A 17242-nucleotide genomic window follows, 5' to 3' on the forward strand; every position below is an offset into this window, starting at 1 on the left:
ACCAGCAGGGGACGCAGCACCACCAGCAGGGGGCCCAGCACCACCAGCAGGGGGCCCAGCACCACCAGCAGGGGACGCAGCACCACCAGCAGGGGACGCAGCACCACCAGCAGGGGACGCAGCACCACCAGCAGGGGGCCCAGCACCACCAGCAGGGGACGCAGCACCACCAGCAGGGGGCCCAGCACCACCAGCACAAAATCCAGGTGGACCAGCACAAAACCCAGGTGGACCAGCACAAAACCCAGGAGGACCAGCACAAAAGCCAGGAGGACCAGCACAAAAGCCAGGAGGAGCAGCAAGAAACGCAGGAGAAGGAGCAGGAAATGCGGGAGGTGATAATGCCCCAGATGAAAAGGTTGTGAAAGATTACCTAGACAGAGTGAAATCTAACCTTACCACCGAATGGAGTGTATGCAGTGTAAGCTGTGGACAGGGTGTAAGAGTTCGAAGAAAAGTTAGTGCATCTAACAAGAAACCAGAGGAACTTACTCTGGATGACCTTGAGGTAGAAATTTGTAAAATGGAGAAGTGCGCTGGCATATTTAACGTTGTGAGTAATTCATTAGGGGTAGTAATATTGCTAGTCCTAGCATTATTCAATTAAGTAGCTGGCATCCATTTTTTTCGGCGTCTTTCACGGTGCATATTAAGTGTTTTTGTAGATGCACAAAAATACTTGCCCGTAGGTACATGATTTTTTCCCCCTTCTTATGAATGTTTCCTGCTGTTTACATGTAACTGTATGCACGTGTGTGTAAAGCGTAATAAGTAACAGCCCTTACGCAGAATCAGTTGTGCATTTCTAGAAAACACGATATGAGTATTTTTAAACACTTATCGTGACAAAAACAAAGCGAAAAAAACAAAAAAAAACAGAAAAAACAAAAAAAAACAGAAAAAACAAAAAAAAAACAGAAAAAACAAAAAAACATTTATATTAATTTTCCCTTTTTGACTGACCCTTTTTTGACGTATATTTTTTCTTTTTTCTTTTTTTCGTATGTGTTATATATACTGCTGAACGTGGAGAACTTAAATTTTGAGAATGTATTTTTTTTTTTAACAAGTTAAAGAAAGAACCGATATTCTGGGAAATTCAAAAAATTGCAAACTCAGAAAAGGCGAGTTAAATTTTCTCCCTGGTAAACGGGGCGCGACGTCTGTTCTTTGGGCACGAACGGGGGTCAGAGAAAAAAGCGGGCATAATAATTCGGAGGGAGGGAATTTTTCCCTTATGACACAACCACTAATTTGTTGTTGTGTATAAAGGCATACATGTGCGTAAAACACTTTCACACCTTTCTCACAGTTTGTCTTAGCGAAAATTTTGTAGCTTTAAACAACCGCAAGGTGTGTCCAAACCGCGCCCAGCTTTTGTGCGAAGCACAGGGAAAAGAAATGGTAACCAGGTGATAGCGCAACTGCGTTTGTGTCTTCACTGCTTGTTCTAGTGGTGTCCATTAAATGTTAAGCAGCGGTGATGACGGGGAAACAGGCATATGTCGTTGTCGCATATTTTTGCCTTAGTTGAGAAGTTGCTATATACAAGGGGGAAAGGACGGAAAAGGGTGAAGACATATTTTTTCCCCAAGGGAAATCAACCAGCTAACCAAAATGGTGGCAAATTAACTGATATGTGTTAACGCAGAAAGTTTTTTTTTTTTTTTTTTCCTCACCACTTGGCATACCTTGTTCAGGTGCGATAAACTATGCACACAAATTGGAGATGCGAATGTTGCGCCACATTGAATGGCACCGTCGTTAAATTTTAGAAACAACAAAATGGTGAGCTGTTTTATAGAAACAAATTAACGTATCATCGAATTGTGGCGCCGTGGTGATGTAAGCTACTTCACTGTGCCATGGCAACTGTTCCAGTTCTGCTAGTTGGGGGAAAAGGAAAAAAACAAAAAAAAAGAGAAACATACAATACAGCGAATTGAAATAAAGTCACTTGGCATAAAAAAAATTATGAACATGAAATAATTTTTTTTTTTAAATAATGTAAATTAGCTGTTTTGTACGTAGTTCTAGGCAAGGAAACCTGACCTGTGCATAATTTTTTTTTTTTTATCTTTTTTCTACAATGATGGTAAGAAACAGTTGTAAGATCCTCCTTCGCATGAATCGAAACATAGTGAGGAGAAACCTAAAGTTCCTTTCTTGCAATCAGGTTTCGAAAGCGAACTTCAGTACTTCCCCTCAAGATAAGCAAAATGGAGGACCCGAGAAGAAGATAAGCAGCGGCTCGGACGACTTTAAAGACTTTGAAAAATCGGACGTGTACCAGGTTAAAAGAGGGAGGGAATTGAGATGGTACCTATGAGATGGTGCAATTTTCATCTTTAAAAATGATACATCGTTTCTTATGTAAGCACATTTTATTGCTTCCAAGCAGTTTCCCTCTGTGCTAAGTGACACCTGTCTGTTTTTAACCTTTTTTGCTCACACTTCGTAGACTCTGAAGGGGAAAATTAAGGAAATCCTTGAGAAGGAGAAAATTGTGCTGTTTATGAAGGGAACCCCGGAAACTCCCCAGTGCGGGTTTAGCGCAAAGGTGAGATTTATATATCTGCCATGGGATAGTTTTTCCTATTTAAGTCCAGTTTTTCCCACGTCTGAGAAACTTACATTTTTCTTTTTTGGACTAATTTACACCCAGGAGATGCACATTTTAATATGCCCATTTTGTGCAGTGGCTAACCTTTTTTTTTTCCTTTTCCCCTGCGCAGGTGGTCCACATACTGAATAATATGAACGTAAAGGACTACGTATACATCGACGTAATGAAAAACAACGACTTGCGCGAGGCGATAAAGATTTACAGCAATTGGCCCTACATCCCCCACTTATACATAAATAACACCTTCATCGGTGGTTACGACATCATCTCAGATTTGTACGCCAGTGGAGAGCTACAGGGGATGGTCAAGTGAGGCCTTTGAGACTTTCCCTGCTTCTCCTGGTTGCTGCATAAATGGGATACGCACAGGAATAGCGCTGTTTTTTTGTCGTTACAATTGGAGATGTGCGCATCCTTCGAAATGGGGACACCCAGGCGGCATGTGCATGCGGTTGCACTGCGGCGGGAGGGGGGCGAATGCCTATTTAGTGTCTGCCACCCTTGGTAAACACGGATAAATTTAGCAGTTCGTTTCTTACATTTTAAGGAAGTTTTTCGAAAAATGTTCCGTGCGGATTATCACTCCGCACATGCAAGGGGCACGAACGCACACGTCGCACAGCGGGAATATGTGCATATAATATAAGCATTGCATATATGCGCATACTCGCATGGGTATACTTGCGCACCCCCGAGCGAGCATATGAGCGGACCTATTCAGCTTTACAACTGCGCCTCTGTTTGCACCAAACACGCGATGCAGCACCACCTAATGAATGAGAGTCCCGAACAGGGTGATTTGATTTGTAACACTTAATGAAAAAGGAGTTTTCTCCTTTGGAGGAGACAGCAATATACAGGGGTGGGGACCTTAATAAACGGCTCCCTTTTTCTTCTTATCGGCTCCCATCTCAAACGTTTTGCACCTCTTAAGAGTTTGAAATCGTTTCTTCTTGCATTTTGTGCATTCCTGCATCGGGAAAAAAATAAAATAAAATAAACACATTGATATATACCCCTTGGTGGTATGGGTACAATAACGCTGGTGTGCCGCGGTGCAGTGGAGAAGCAAGCACGGATCACATAATCTTTTGGGGTAAAGGCTAGGCGATTAAGGCTTCCCTCCCCCTACTGCTTACCAATTTGAGAACGATCTTTTTGGTAGTTTTGGCCTTCTTCTTAAAAACGGGCTTAGTTTGGCCTCCGAATCCCTTCTGCTTCATGTCGTATCTTCTTCTTCCCAAGGCCGACAATCGTTCCTTTCCCTTTTTGTACTGACTGACCTTGTGCATGGTATGCTTCTTGCATTTGTTGCTGCAGTAGGTTTTCCTCGTTTTGGGGACGTTCACCATTTTGCGCAGATGGTTCGGGCGAGGTAGAAATGTAACTAGGAAGTAACTATGAAGTAGCTATTCAGCTATGTGGCTTCGTGACTGCGTCACAATGTGAGGATACACAATGCTTCACGTTTCCACTGCGCCTTAAATTCGCGACAGTTGGCGAAATGGTAAAAAAAGAAAGAAAAAACAAAAGAAAAAAGCGGGAAATATATTACTGGGTTGAATTAACTACTGCTGCAAATTTTTGGGGAGTTGCAAAATTTACCGGCGCTGCATTTTTTTCGCTTGGTCAAAAGCGCAGCGCAAAATGGGGAAAAAAATTGCGAAAAAGTTAAAAAGGAAAGAGAATAGGAGCGACAGCCATATGGTTTCTGTGATATGCCCAGTTAAAATGCTGAACAATTTTGACTTCATACGACCGTAGCGTGAAAAATATTCTACGGCAATACGTTATGCTCGCGCAGGCACTCGGCGCTTAAAGGCAATGTAGCACTTTGCGCCTATTCATTTTTGCCTGGGGCCGTTTAAGCCAACGGGCGGCTGCTTTATCCATGGGGATCAAAGTGGCGCCCATCCGCCCAAACACTCGGAACGCGACAAGATGGCCCCAATTGGAGGAGAAAAAACTGTATTGCAATTGAAGCGAATTTAACTTGCCATTTTGTGCAAACCCTTTATAAAAGCCATTTTGAATATTTTTCCCGAATAATTTTGCTCTCATTTGTGCTTCACAAAATTTAGCCTTCGCCCGAAATGGGAGGAGGAATATGGGGAAGTTGGAAAATATGGGCACTTCTGATGACACAAGGGGGGGAAGCAGCCTTTTCGTGGCGAACTTTTTTTTTTCCCCCCTTCAGGGTATCTCACTGCGAATCGTATCCGCACGTACATATGAAAGGATGTACTTATGCGAATATTTTCCCTTCTATATTTCGCATGTGGTAGGGTGTGCTTCCTCCCCCAGGTGAACAAAACAAATATGCTTACCAGTTTTGGCTGCTCGGTCTGTAGAGTTTTCCGAAGGAACAAAAAAAAAAAAAAAAAAAAAAGGGAAAGGAAAAGGAAACAACACACCCGTAAAAACAATTATAATATGGTACATATGAATGAGCGGTTGATAAACATTTGCATGTATATGCGCACAATGAGGAGTTCACGAAAGAAGAAGCGAGGGGTGGGGTGGGGAAGAGGCACCACAGGTATGCCGTTTGCGAACTAGTACCGTCTATGTGTGCGTCTCATTAACTCAACCTGCTGAAAAAAAACTTCACCCGGATGAAGAATAGGTGGACCGAACTGTGGACACGCCTCATCAGTTTCAGCCCCTCGTCGCCCTTCCCGGCAACGAACAACTTGTGTATGTTCCGATACGTGTCCTGTGGCAAAATGATTACTCTTTTTTGAGATTTACCACTGGATAGGACAACATCTTTACTCTTGGAGCATATGTACGGATTGCACAGGTACATGTTTATCAGAACGTTGTTAATTTTTTGGTAATCTTCCCGTTCGTATTTTTGTAGCTGTCGAAAATATTCATTCTTCGCACTGACGTGTCCGTAGTCGAAGTGGAGTCCTAGTTTGGCTTGTCCATGTGGATGATCGTCTCCCGGAGCAGTCTCGTCAACATCTTTTTCGGGTACCCCCCCAATGGAGTTGTTGTCTCCCTCTGTGGTGGCTTCTCCACGCATGTGAACCGCGGGATGGAGTGCAACACGCAGGCAACCTTTTCCTGTCTGAGCTAATTCCCCCTCGTCATCATGATGGGTAAAGAGCCACTCCTGCTGCGTAACTACTTCGGTAATATGTGTCTTAATAAACGAGTCAAAATTGAGCAAGATGTAATTTAACTTGTTTCTCAGGATCTGGTTTTCCTTCCTAAGTAGGAAACTCCCCCTGACATGCTCCTGCCGCAGTTCCTGTAGCAGTTCGTTTAGCAGTTCGTACATTTTCTTACTCTCGATGGGGGAAATTTGTTTTTCCTCGAATGTGGATAGTACCTCTGCGATGCGTTTTTCCATCTGGTGCAAGTTTTGATGGGTGCGTAAGGGGGTGTCATCAGATTGGCTCTTTTCAATGTGGGTGCAACTAGACGGTTTTTTTCCACAGTAAACCTCGCTTGTCTGCTGAGCATCTTCACAAGAACTTTTGCTCTCCCCTGCGGGGGTACATTCATCCTTCCCTTCTTCGCCACTGAGTGATGGCACTTGGGTATCCATTAAGAGTTGTTCCAACTTGTCAACGTCTTTTCTGGAGCGCTCCACATAGGGCAACACATAAAGAAGGAGACTCTTCCTGTTCTCTTCAGTCATGCACAGATGCGTCAGCGTGATAAATTTGGAGAGGCAGTTGGCCAAGTCCTCCTCCGCTGGTAGGCCGAAACATTTCAGAGTGCCCACAATGACGGATATCTTTTGCACACACATGTTGACAAAATGAGGGAAAAAAAGTCCTGACCTGTTCAGGCATTTTTCGATGTGACAATTAATTATCGAAAATGCAAAGTAGAAGTTACAATTTGCAAGGGCCACGAAATTGGCATTCGTGATGTGCCTTTTGCACAGCGCGTAGAAGTAGCAGAGTTTGTTTATCCCATGCAGGAGTTGCTTCATCTGGTGGTCACGCGACATTTCTGTAGCGTCATTTTGGCCTCTATGCATATTTGTGCAGTTCTCCAGGAAGGTGCGAAAGAAGGGGAAAACCTTCTCAACAGAGTTTTCGATTTCCGTTTCTGTGTCTTTCCTTTCCGCGTCTCTCCTTTCCGCGCGTTTCCCTTCCGCCTGGTTAATGTCCCCTTTGAATATTTTCACAAAATTGTGGAGGGTGATATATTCCAGGTAAATTTGCCTCTCACCTGGTTGACTACCCCAATGTGACGATTCCTTCTTCTTCACAAAATGCGAAAGAGTCATTTTTTTCACTTGACTGTTGCTCTGCAGGTAGACGTCATTGAGTAGGTAAGCCATGTAGGCGTTGGGCAGATGGCTGCTTTCCAAACGGGTGGGCGAACCATAATTGGGGGCATTTAAAATTACCTCGCTGATCAGAAGACCGATATTTTTATTTACCCTACTGATTAGTTTCGAGGCTTGGTCTGCATAGAGCGGCGCATCATTGGTGCACACAACAGAGGGGCCACGCTGGTGGTGACCTTTCCTGCTGTCATTACGTCTTATCCCACTCGTTAGTATCTGCCTAATGCTGCTACACAGGCAGAGAATTTTAAGAAAGTGGTCCCCAAGATATTCCCCCTTTTTTGTCATCCTAGGGATGGACGACTTGGGACGAAATTTTACATTTTTTAAGAAGTTAAAAATGAAGTCAAGAAAGACAAGGAGATACACATTTTGGCTAACGCCCGTGGGGTGGTCTTTATCCTTCGAGATGACGTCCTTTAAAAATTCGACCCTCCGATTTATCAAGCTGGAGATTTCTTCCCCAGAGCTGCTTCTCACATGCAGCAAGGTGTTGATACCCTCGAGTATGATCCCTAAGTCATGAACATGGTTCCTCTTTTCCATGTACTTAATCTTTTTGGCAATTATGCTGAGCAGGGTGATGCTGTACTGTTGCAAGTAGGAGAATTTGGCAACATCTGCAGGGGGGTTAGACTCTTTTTGGACTGTCTCGATGGGGGGACAAATGAGATCTGCACTGTTTTGCGGGGTGTCTATATTTCTACTCTGTTCATCACCCATTGGGGAGCCACTTCTATACACAGATAGCTCTCCTTTTTGGTAGTTCTCCTCGATGTATCCCCACGTAAAGGCCTCCTTCTGCATATGAAGCGGGTTCCCACCTATGGTTGCAAAGAACGCAGGGTGATGGAAGTCTCCTTCCCCTGTTGGAGGTGACCCTAACCGAGTTGACTGATATAGGAGTACTTCATTAATCACAGGAAGGAGAGCAACCGAGAAGGCATAGTTATAATGATGTCTGTGTTTGTCCACAATTTTAAACTGTGCATATAGCACTCGATTTATGACGTCTATGTATTCCCCTTTGTTGTGTGTAAGACTTTGTAAAATGTTTAATACTTCCCAGTATATGGCACGGAAGGGGGCCTTGCCGCTTGGAGTTTCTTGGAGATTGTTCTCCACCGTTTCACCTTTTCTGTTGTTCTTTCGTTGAAGCAGATTGTCAATGTGAGAGCATAACGTTTTAAGGATGAAATTTTCCACCCTGTTAAATGGGAAAGGTGCTCTGGAAAGGTTACCCTCATGAGGGTCATATTTCTTTCTGACGATTTTCTGGTATACGCGGAGTAGAGAAGATAAGGCGAAAAAATCGAGGCCTTGAATTTCTCTTTTCAAATGAGCAAGATCTTCATCATCACAAGGGGGGAATTTCTCTGGACAGGAGTTTCTCCTCAGATGTGCGCTTTCGTCTGTGCTATCTTCTCCCACTTCTACACAGAAGAGGTACTCCTTCTCATTTATGACTGCTCTGGTTTGCAGCATCCCATTACTGGAGGGGGTGCGAATTTGTGTACTGGCCGCTAATCCATTTTGCACCACTCGAGTATTTATCCTATCAATTAGGGAAAGGACATTTTTCAGCGAGGTGAATATGTTCCGGTCGATGTGAACAATGTCTACGACATCCTTCCGATGGTGCAAAATTTCCCTCCTTCCGGGATTACTAGTCTCGATAAAGTTGATGCTTTCATTGCGGTCGTAAAGGGGGCTCTTTTGTCTACTTTCGTGATATCTTTCCACCATGTAATCTCTGAGCAAGCTATAGGCTTTGCGGTCTGTTGGGGTGGGGCCGCTCTTTCTGCGCGTGATGCATTTTGGGGTGGTGGGAATTATGGAGGGTCCTACCGCTGTGACGATGAGCCTGTGACAGTTACGCTTCTCCTTGCCGATGATGACCTTATGGCAGACATATTTCGAAAGCTTTTGCATATTTCGTTCATTTTAGTTTTTTCTCCTTTCTGTAAGAGAGCGTCCATGATGTGAGCAGTACAGAGGAAAAGCTGCTCAGGTTGTGACCTTCCCTTGAGCGTGAATTTCCCAAACGAAGGTGCTATGTGAGGTGGGTCTTCTTTCACTACCAAATGGGTATGGAAACAGGGAAACGAATTTCTAATGTAGAGGGGTGGTATCGACAGATAACGAAACAAGCTTGGTTGAAAGTACGGTTACAATTACGCCTGCCCCTTGGCTGAGAAACGACCACCTTTTTCGTCCCATACGTGGAGGCCTCCCCACACGTTTTAGCAGCGTTGGTTAAGGGTGCGACCTAGTTTGTTCCAGCTTGATCGCACGAACGTTGCTTCTCTGCCTCCCCTTTGTCACATACTATTTTGCACATTTTTTTTCCGAATTTTCGTTTTAACTTGGCCGAAAAATGCAATCGTTTGGGGCGACGATTGTGGTGGAATAGTTTGGCAATTCGCGCGGTGCGCTCATCGTTTGTTATGTCATATTGTGTTGTGTTATGTTATAATCTGTTTTGCTTTATTTTTATTTATTTTTTTTCTTTTTTTGTATGGCTACCCCTGTTCCACTGGGCTGATGATGTGCATGTAGAGCTGCCAAAAGTGTATGGCCCTCCCGCTTCGTTAAATTTCCGCCGTTTGTGTGATTTTGTGAGGGCTCCTTTCGGCGGCTAAAATGCAGAGCGGGGGGACCCACTTGCAGGGGTGTCACAGTTCGATGCAAACTGGGGAGAACCTTTCTTGAGTTGAATTTGTTACTCGTTCGTTTTAAGAACAATGAGTGGGGTAACATACCCATGCACGCACGCGTTTTTATGTACACGGGGGAAAAGCATACTCCTCACGCCAAAATGGCAATGAAGTTTTTTTTCTCCTCATTTAATAAATGAGCAATGAGGAGGAACAACAACCCGGTTGGTGCAAATTTGAGGACAGAACATGATGAGGCCAGTCCGCGTAGCCCGTTTATATGGTTCCATAAAAAGAGAGTTAGAACAAAGGAGCACACTTTTTTAAAACCTTCCTGCGTGATGTGTTGTGGGAAGTAGTCTACTCAGCTCATTGTAAGGCGCAACAAAATCTAGCATGTATTTCTTCGCGTAAAGACCACTCTGTGCGTTTTGGTAGATATACCATGGGGAGAATAAGCGCATTTACAATTTTCACTTTTTTTATGAAAAAAAAAAAAAAAAAAAAAAATAGCTATCTAGCTCCTTAGCTATGCCAATTTTGGGAATAATTACGCCTGCGTGTTGAGGCAATTTTGAATCGAAATTAATTTGGAAAAATGGAAGAGGAGAATACTCAAGTGGTAATCATTTGTGAGAATGTGCGTCTGTATTGCTTAGGAGTTTTCCATTTTTTCTGATGCGCGATTTTATTGTAAACTGGGTTCCTAGTTGCAGTTTGTAACCGGACACCCCCCGCGCGGGGAGAAACCACAACATGTGCTGCACCAGTGTGTATAAACTTGCGACGGAGCTTTTTTTTTACCTCCAAATGGGATGAAGAAAGTTACCCCAAAAATGGCAAAAAGGAATACAATCTGGCTGTATTTATATTGGCCTTCTTGCCAAATTGTGAATCTACAAATGGAACAGTAGATGCAGTTGTAATGTACCATTTTTTCATTTCTTTTTTATCCTAAAAAAGGTGGCACAATCTGTTTGGTTCACTGTTTGCGCCTGTAGGAGGTGCCCGCATTGTCGTGGTAGTGACACCCCCCATTTGTTCCTAACCACTTGGCTATTTTTAGCCTTGTTTTATTTGGCTGGCCTCGCTACAATGCGTGGGTGGTGTTTCTTTCCCAGGTATTTGTTTTTCATTTCGCTTCAGCACGACGCATAGGTGTATGTATTCCCCTCCACCAGTTGGCAATTGAACCACTGTCGGAGTTGAGAAAAAAATTTTTGGGGAACGTTCAGCTGGAATTATTATATTGCGATAATTAATAGGCCACTTGGGCGAAGTGCGCAGCCGTATAATGTCTCGCCTGAGAGGTGATGTTTTCAAAATGGGGGAAGGGCAACAAGTGCTTTAAAATGACAACGTGTTGATCTGGCATACGGGGAGAATTCAGCGATGCAAACTGGCACGTGCCCACTTCGTTCGTTATACAAATGGGGCATACTATCTGCGCATACATTTTGGCATACCTTTGTTGATGCATTTCTTTCCCCTGCGGTGGAGGCACGCATTTTTAGAAGGAGCAAGTGGCAATTTTTCTCAAAGTGGCTCTTAAAAAATTTGCGATTTTTTTTTTTTTTTTGCAACGAGAAGTGAGGAGATTTCATGGAGAGAACACCTATTTAGCAGCTTTTCCTGGGGGCCGCTTTATGTCATCCGGCCGGGCATACCGTCCTTTGCAATTTAGCCAAGGAAGGCACTGCGTCAAAATTTTAAAAAGTTAAAACGTCGCCGCGTGAGGCAATTCATTTTTGCCGCAATGGGTAATTTTACATAGTTCACATGAAAAATGTTTTCCAATTTATGTACGTACATAAAATAGCACTATGTACTGCGCATGCGTAGTGGCAATGTTTTTTTTTTTTTTTTTTTTTCGATTTTCCCAATTTGGACCAACTTGGAGAAATTAAGCAGCGAAAACTATTTTTTAAGAGGAAAAACAATTCACTTTTGAATTGAATGGAGGCGCTTTTGTGAAGCGGCGATCGCCCTTGTAGAGAGAGGCAAGCAGTTACCCGCGCACGCTGGTATGCAGCGTTTCAATGTTTACATGTACAGAATGTACAGTATGCACCGTATGTATATTATTTGCCTCCCATCACGCTTATTTGTATCCATTTGTTGAAGCAGCTCCTTTTAGCCAACGCCTCGCGCAGTTTTCGCCATTTGCGAAGTTTGAATGCCCGCAACGGGGCAGGTTTCAACCAACCCCCACCCATACCCCTTACATATGATCTAAACATATCAAATTTTAGTTTCGCCATTTTGTTTTGCCCCACTTTTAAACTTGAAATAGTGACCCTTCCCCAGTTGTGCACCAAAATGACGAGGGTGCACTCTGTGAGAGGGTGACACGACAGCACAGAGCAGTACATTTTGCCTTCCCAAAAAGGTAATAGAAGAAGTAAAGCAAAATAGTGACAAAGGAGCGGTTAGTGAGCAACTGTGGCGCGGAATAGGAATAGGAGAATAAGGTCAGGCGAGTGTCTCCCCCATGCGTTAAAGTGCGATAGAGGAGGCAGCCACTCGAGAGACACCTGCCAAAGGGGCGATTATGACGTGAGCGCCCCCGAGGAGCGAGTTTGGCACGCAGCAGCGATTCGGTTCGACTCGGTGTAGTTGGGCTGCAGTGCGGCGCTTGCCATAGGTACACACGAGTATATTTATATATATATACATATATATAGCGAACCCCTGAGCTGCCTCATTTTGGCTAGAGGCACGGAGAGAAGCCCCCCCGTCCCAACCCCCCTCAACAGCGGAGAATGAAAAAGCTGCTGTACAGGACCGAGGAAGAAACGGTCGTCTACGACAACGTGCTGGAGGGGCTGTACTCCCTGTACAAAACGTACATCCTGGAATTGGAGAATGAGTTCAACTACTACCATTTTTACAAGCCGCTCTTAACGAGCGGTGATTTTCTGTCCAAGCCGATGATCCTTCTGCTTGGTCAGTATTCAACAGGGAAGACGACCTTTATAAAGCACCTCATAGAGAAGGAGTATTGCGGAATGAGAATAGGACCAGAGCCGACAACGGATAAGTTCGTAGCAGTGATGTATAATGAGAAGGAGCAGCTAATTCCTGGGAATGCCCTTGTCAGTGATATAACAAAGCCATTTTCTCAATTGGAAAGTTTTGGGAACAGCTTCCTCTCCAAATTGGAGTGTTCCAACACGTGCAGCGATGTGTTGAAGTCTCTAACGATAATTGATACACCAGGGGTTCTAAGTGGAATAAAGCAAATCAGTAGGGGCTACGACTTCGAGAAGGTTATATACTGGTTTGCTCAGAGGGTGGACTTAATACTCCTCATCTTTGACGCGCACAAATTGGACATTTCAGACGAGTTTAGAAGATGCATACAAGCAATAAAAGGACAAGATTCGAAGATACGAATTATTCTAAATAAGGCCGATACGATTAACACACAGCAGCTGATGAGGGTATACGGATCGCTGATGTGGTCCCTAGGAATTGTAATAAACACGCCAGAAGTTAATAGAGTTTATATAGGTTCCTTCTGGGATAGAAGGTTAATGCATGATGAAAATAGGAATATTTTCGAAGAAGAAGCCTCTGATCTGTATAAGGAGTTGTCCAAGATTCCAAGAAACTCCACGATGATTCGGTTGAACGATTTTATTAAAAGGTGTAGAACGTTGAAGGTGCACATGTATTTGTTGTCCCACTTGAGGAAAAAGTTACCCTACTTTAGGAAGAACTATATTAAGAATAAGCTAATCAAAACGTTAGATAAGGTGTACGAAGAAGTCGCAAAGGAATACAACTTACCTCTGGGTGATTTCCCCAATGTACAATTCATGAGAGAGAAACTACACGACATTGACTGGTTAAACATTCCAAAATTGGACTTAAAAAAAATCGAACGAATTAATAAAGTATTAAATATTCATATACCACAACTGTTAGAAATGATCCCAAAAGAATCCTTTAACATTGAGCAATCCAGATATGAAACTCAGGAAGGCACCATCGTTGAGAATAAATTGACTCCCTTTTTGGAGCTGACCTCTGGAGAGATTCCCATGTGGGTGAAACAGAAATATTTGTTAAGTCCCATTGACACTTCGAAATATTCGGACGATTTTTACAAACTGGGACCCAACGATTTTGGCAAGCTGTCTGGAGAGCAGGTGAAGGCTGATCTGATCAAGAGCAAATTACCCAGCTCTGTTCTGCACAAAATTTGGAACCTCGCCGACATCACCAAGGATGGCTACCTCGACTTGTTCGAGTACTCTCTCGCCCGGCACTTCATCGAGATGAAGACGGAGGGCTTTGATTTGCCCTCCAAGGTTCCCAAGGATATAATAAACGCGCACGAGTATTGAGCGGTTCGTAGTGTTAGCGGTGAGTAGCGTGGCGGTCAAGGCAACTCAACTCTGACGTGCCCAATTTTTTGCGAACCCTCCCCCCCCCTATTCATTACCCCATTTTTTAAGTATTTATGAAAACGTAACATTTGTCTTAATTTTTTTTTTCACATTTTTCTCATGACAAGTAATACATTTGTAAAGCATTTTGAAGTGTTGGTAAATCGATTTATTTTTATTTTTTTTTTCCCGCGTCCTTTACATAGCTAGCTCCATACCTACTGAACTACCTATTTATTTTTTTTTTCCCCAGAGGACGCGGGGAATGCGCGTGTAGGTATGCAGTGTGCCCATTTACACATTGACACTCCACACGCAGGGCGCACAGACGTATTTTTAATGATCAGTTTGTAATGATCATTGCCCCCGCCCCCCCTTTTGTCTCTTATTAATTTTTCGTTCTGCCCATTTCCTTTGCCCTGTAAGAATGTCCTGCCTTTTTCGTTCCTATTTGTGAATGCGTATGTGCATATGTATACATATATGTGTAATACATTTATATATACATATATGTGTAATACATCTATATATAGATATATGTCCATATGCATGTCTGTACATACAGCTGAGTTTTTTTTTTTTGTTAATCGTGCAACGCAACTTAGAAAAAGCAACCCAATTCGTAATCGCGATGATATTTTTTCTCGGCGAAGTGGAGCTGTTCTTGACCAAGCCCGATCGACTCTCCGCGGTAGCGGCAAACAGCCAGCGTGAGGGAGTGCCTTACCCCGTTAGGGGACAGAAGGGAGCGGTGGAGACTCACGAAAAAATAATTAAAACGTTCTTGGTGTTCAAAAAAGGAACGAAAAAATGAGAATATGTGTGCGTACCTGCGCAGGGGTGTGTACACGGAAAAGGAAAACAATCAAATGGCGCAAAATGGAAGCGGTTGGACAGAAGCGGCTCGATAAAAGCAGCTGGACAGAAGCGGTTGGATAAAAGCAGCTGAACAAAAGTGGCTGGATAAAAACAACTGGACAAAGCCGCGAAGATGGAACAAAACAATTCTGACAAAAGCGAACCCCTTTGGGGAAAAAAAACACACCTCCCAAGTGGAACATTCCCGAATTGTTCGGTGTAGACTCCCACTTCAATTGTGTAAATTTTGCTAAATCGCCGTGCTAGACCGCTTTCTGGGGAGGTGCCTCCCCCGAGGTGATCAGTTCAACTCGCCATGCGGGGAGACCTGGCCAAGGGCCGAAATGGGAGAGTAAGAAATACCCACTTCCCTGTCACTTGGGTGGGTAAACCCCATGGTGTTGCTCCCATTAAACATATTGTTTTGATCTTGAGGAGACATCATGGGAGTGTTAAAGTTGGAAGGGTAATCCGTCTGACTGGTGACATGTTGCGTTTTGTACAGCTGGTTTAGGACGGCATTTCCGTGAAGGGAAGCATTACCCTGTTGTGTACCATTTGGGTAATGATAAGCGGATTGCGCGGTTAGGGGGTCATCATCTCTTAAGTGTGTACTTGGGTAAACATTTCCAGAAGGAGGAACAAATTTGGCTTTCATATGCACATCCCGATTGGTGTTGACCTTATTGTGATATTTGTCATTATGTAGTAACAGTTCGACAGATGGTTGCTTCGTTCCCTTGTTAATTCTTGTAGCGTTTTGTTTATTGTTCCAGTTGAAAGAGAAGCAATTGTTCGAGCTTCCCTTAGTCGATGCCGTGTCGACATTGTCTTCCTGATAGTAGAGGGGCAGAAGAAATGGGTTATTCATGGCGTCCTTAGGAATAGGGTGTTCAATAATCCGTTGCACATGCACAGGGACAGGAATTTCTTTATATCTGGCTTCAATTTTTGGGCATAAGAATTCTTGGACTATTTGAAGTTCAACCGGGACAGGTACATTTCTATCGACGAGCTTTTCAATAGGGAATGTCCTATAATGTGCCATTGGGACTTCCACAGGCTTGGGTATGTGTCTATACTGTGGGGAGACAATATTTCTGTATATATGCTGAACATGCGGAACTTCCACAATTTTTTCGACGTGAAAAGGGCGATCCACTATCTGTGTGTATGGAATATCTTTCTTGACCACTTCTGGGATGTATTCTGGGATTTCCTGGACCTTTTCAATGTTTATATGTTTTAATTCGATCTGAGGAATTTCGACGATTTTTTCTTGGATCACTTTTTTAGGTACTGGAATGATTCTCTCTTGCACCATGATTTTTGGCACTTGGATTATTTTCTCCTGATACACATACTGAGGCACTTCCACTATTTTGTCTACCACTTTAATTTGTGGAACTTCCACGATCTTTTCCTGGAAGATAGTCTTGGGACACTTTTTGATTCTCTCATGAATCACTGGTTTGGGAACATGGATTAATTTCTCTTGGAGGATGACGTGTGGGACTTCTACGAGTTTTTCTATATACTGCACTTGTGGCACTTCGATTATTTTTTCTTCAATTTCTGGCTTCATAATTTCGACGATTTTTTCTTGGACCAGCGGTTTGAGTATTCTGGCATTCTGGGGGGGCGCGTCTCCGCTGCTTATCATGCTGGTGCTGTTCATCATGGGGCTGCCACTCAGCATCCTGCCTCCACCGATGGTGGCCCCTTCTCTTCTCTCTGAGCTGTCCCCGTTGGGGAAGAGGTTACTCGCCACTTGGTAGTACTGCTCGTTTGGGTCCCTTTGCTTGGTCTGCTTTCCCCCTTGCTGGTCGCACAGGTGCTGCCCGTAGGCCCTGCATTTGGACTCTCCGCAGTTGTTCAGCATGTTGCGTTGGGCAGTAGGGACTGGAAGAGCGGCGTTTAGGCAGGTGGAGTGGCTTGTAACCAGGTGGAACAGCTTCTATGCGGCTCACGCGCGGGAGGCGCCTCTTAACCGAGTGGCAGCTAAAAAATGGCCGTGTTGAGGGCGCGTCCTATATAGGGTTTGGCGTAAGCTCATAATATGCCGCCAATTTTTAGACCCTGCTAAATTGGGCGAGAAGCTGCGCGCCGAGGGGGGAAATCGAAGGGGAGTCAGTGGGAAGTCGGTAGGAAGGCAGTAAAGAATCGGTAGGAAGGCGGTAAAAAGTGGGTAGACAACAATGGGTAGTCAGTGAACAATCGGTGGACAACCAAGCTAGCGAAAACCCAGTGAAAGACAAACAACGTACAGACAAAATACGCAGACGGCGTAGAGTAACAAATGGGGAAAATTTAAGTGAGCACTCTACGGGGCACGAATGGGTCCACATAGGCAGTGACTTTCTGGCATACAAATAGGCGTAGGTAGTATATA

General features: G+C 43.9%; 6 protein-coding genes across 6 annotated transcripts in view; 3 read left to right on the top strand and 3 right to left on the bottom strand.

The window, feature by feature from the left end:
- The window catches only part of C922_03968 (hypothetical protein), a gene marked incomplete at both ends in the record, with an annotated part of 1093 nt that extends 486 nt beyond the window's left edge, over positions 1–607 (top strand). Inside the window, 2 exons of the mRNA XM_008819555.1 lie at positions 6–358; positions 412–607. Coding sequence (XP_008817777.1) covers positions 6–358; positions 412–607 — 549 coding nt within the window. The remainder of the gene's footprint in view (positions 1–5; positions 359–411) is intronic.
- A 1482-nt stretch (positions 608–2089) lies between these two features.
- C922_03969 (monothiol glutaredoxin) lies at positions 2090–2939 on the top strand (the record flags this gene model as incomplete). The annotated part of the gene is made up of 3 exons (XM_008819556.1): positions 2090–2293; positions 2462–2560; positions 2736–2939. The coding sequence occupies 3 exons, from the start codon at positions 2090–2092 to the stop codon at positions 2937–2939; spliced, it is 507 nt and encodes a 168-aa protein (XP_008817778.1).
- A 558-nt stretch (positions 2940–3497) lies between these two features.
- Positions 3498–3978, bottom strand: C922_03970 (60S ribosomal protein L44; the record flags this gene model as incomplete). Its single annotated transcript, XM_008819557.1, has 2 exons — positions 3498–3596; positions 3766–3978. The coding sequence occupies 2 exons, from the start codon at positions 3976–3978 to the stop codon at positions 3498–3500; spliced, it is 312 nt and encodes a 103-aa protein (XP_008817779.1).
- Positions 3979–5207: 1229 nt separating this feature from the next.
- Positions 5208–8873, bottom strand: C922_03971 (hypothetical protein; the record flags this gene model as incomplete). Its single annotated transcript, XM_008819558.1, has 1 exon — positions 5208–8873. One exon carries the CDS (start codon positions 8871–8873, stop codon positions 5208–5210), a length of 3666 nt encoding a protein of 1221 aa, XP_008817780.1.
- Positions 8874–12360: 3487 nt separating this feature from the next.
- On the top strand, positions 12361–13950 carry C922_03972 (hypothetical protein; the record flags this gene model as incomplete). Its single annotated transcript, XM_008819559.1, has 1 exon — positions 12361–13950. One exon carries the CDS (start codon positions 12361–12363, stop codon positions 13948–13950), a length of 1590 nt encoding a protein of 529 aa, XP_008817781.1.
- Positions 13951–15151: 1201 nt separating this feature from the next.
- Positions 15152–16732, bottom strand: C922_03973 (hypothetical protein; the record flags this gene model as incomplete). The annotated part of the gene is made up of 1 exon (XM_008819560.1): positions 15152–16732. One exon carries the CDS (start codon positions 16730–16732, stop codon positions 15152–15154), a length of 1581 nt encoding a protein of 526 aa, XP_008817782.1.
- Positions 16733–17242: the final 510 nt, after the last annotated feature.

Source organism: Plasmodium inui (genome assembly GCF_000524495.1).
Source record: "Plasmodium inui San Antonio 1 unplaced genomic scaffold supercont1.18, whole genome shotgun sequence".
Classification (NCBI taxonomy): domain Eukaryota; phylum Apicomplexa; class Aconoidasida; order Haemosporida; family Plasmodiidae; genus Plasmodium; species Plasmodium inui.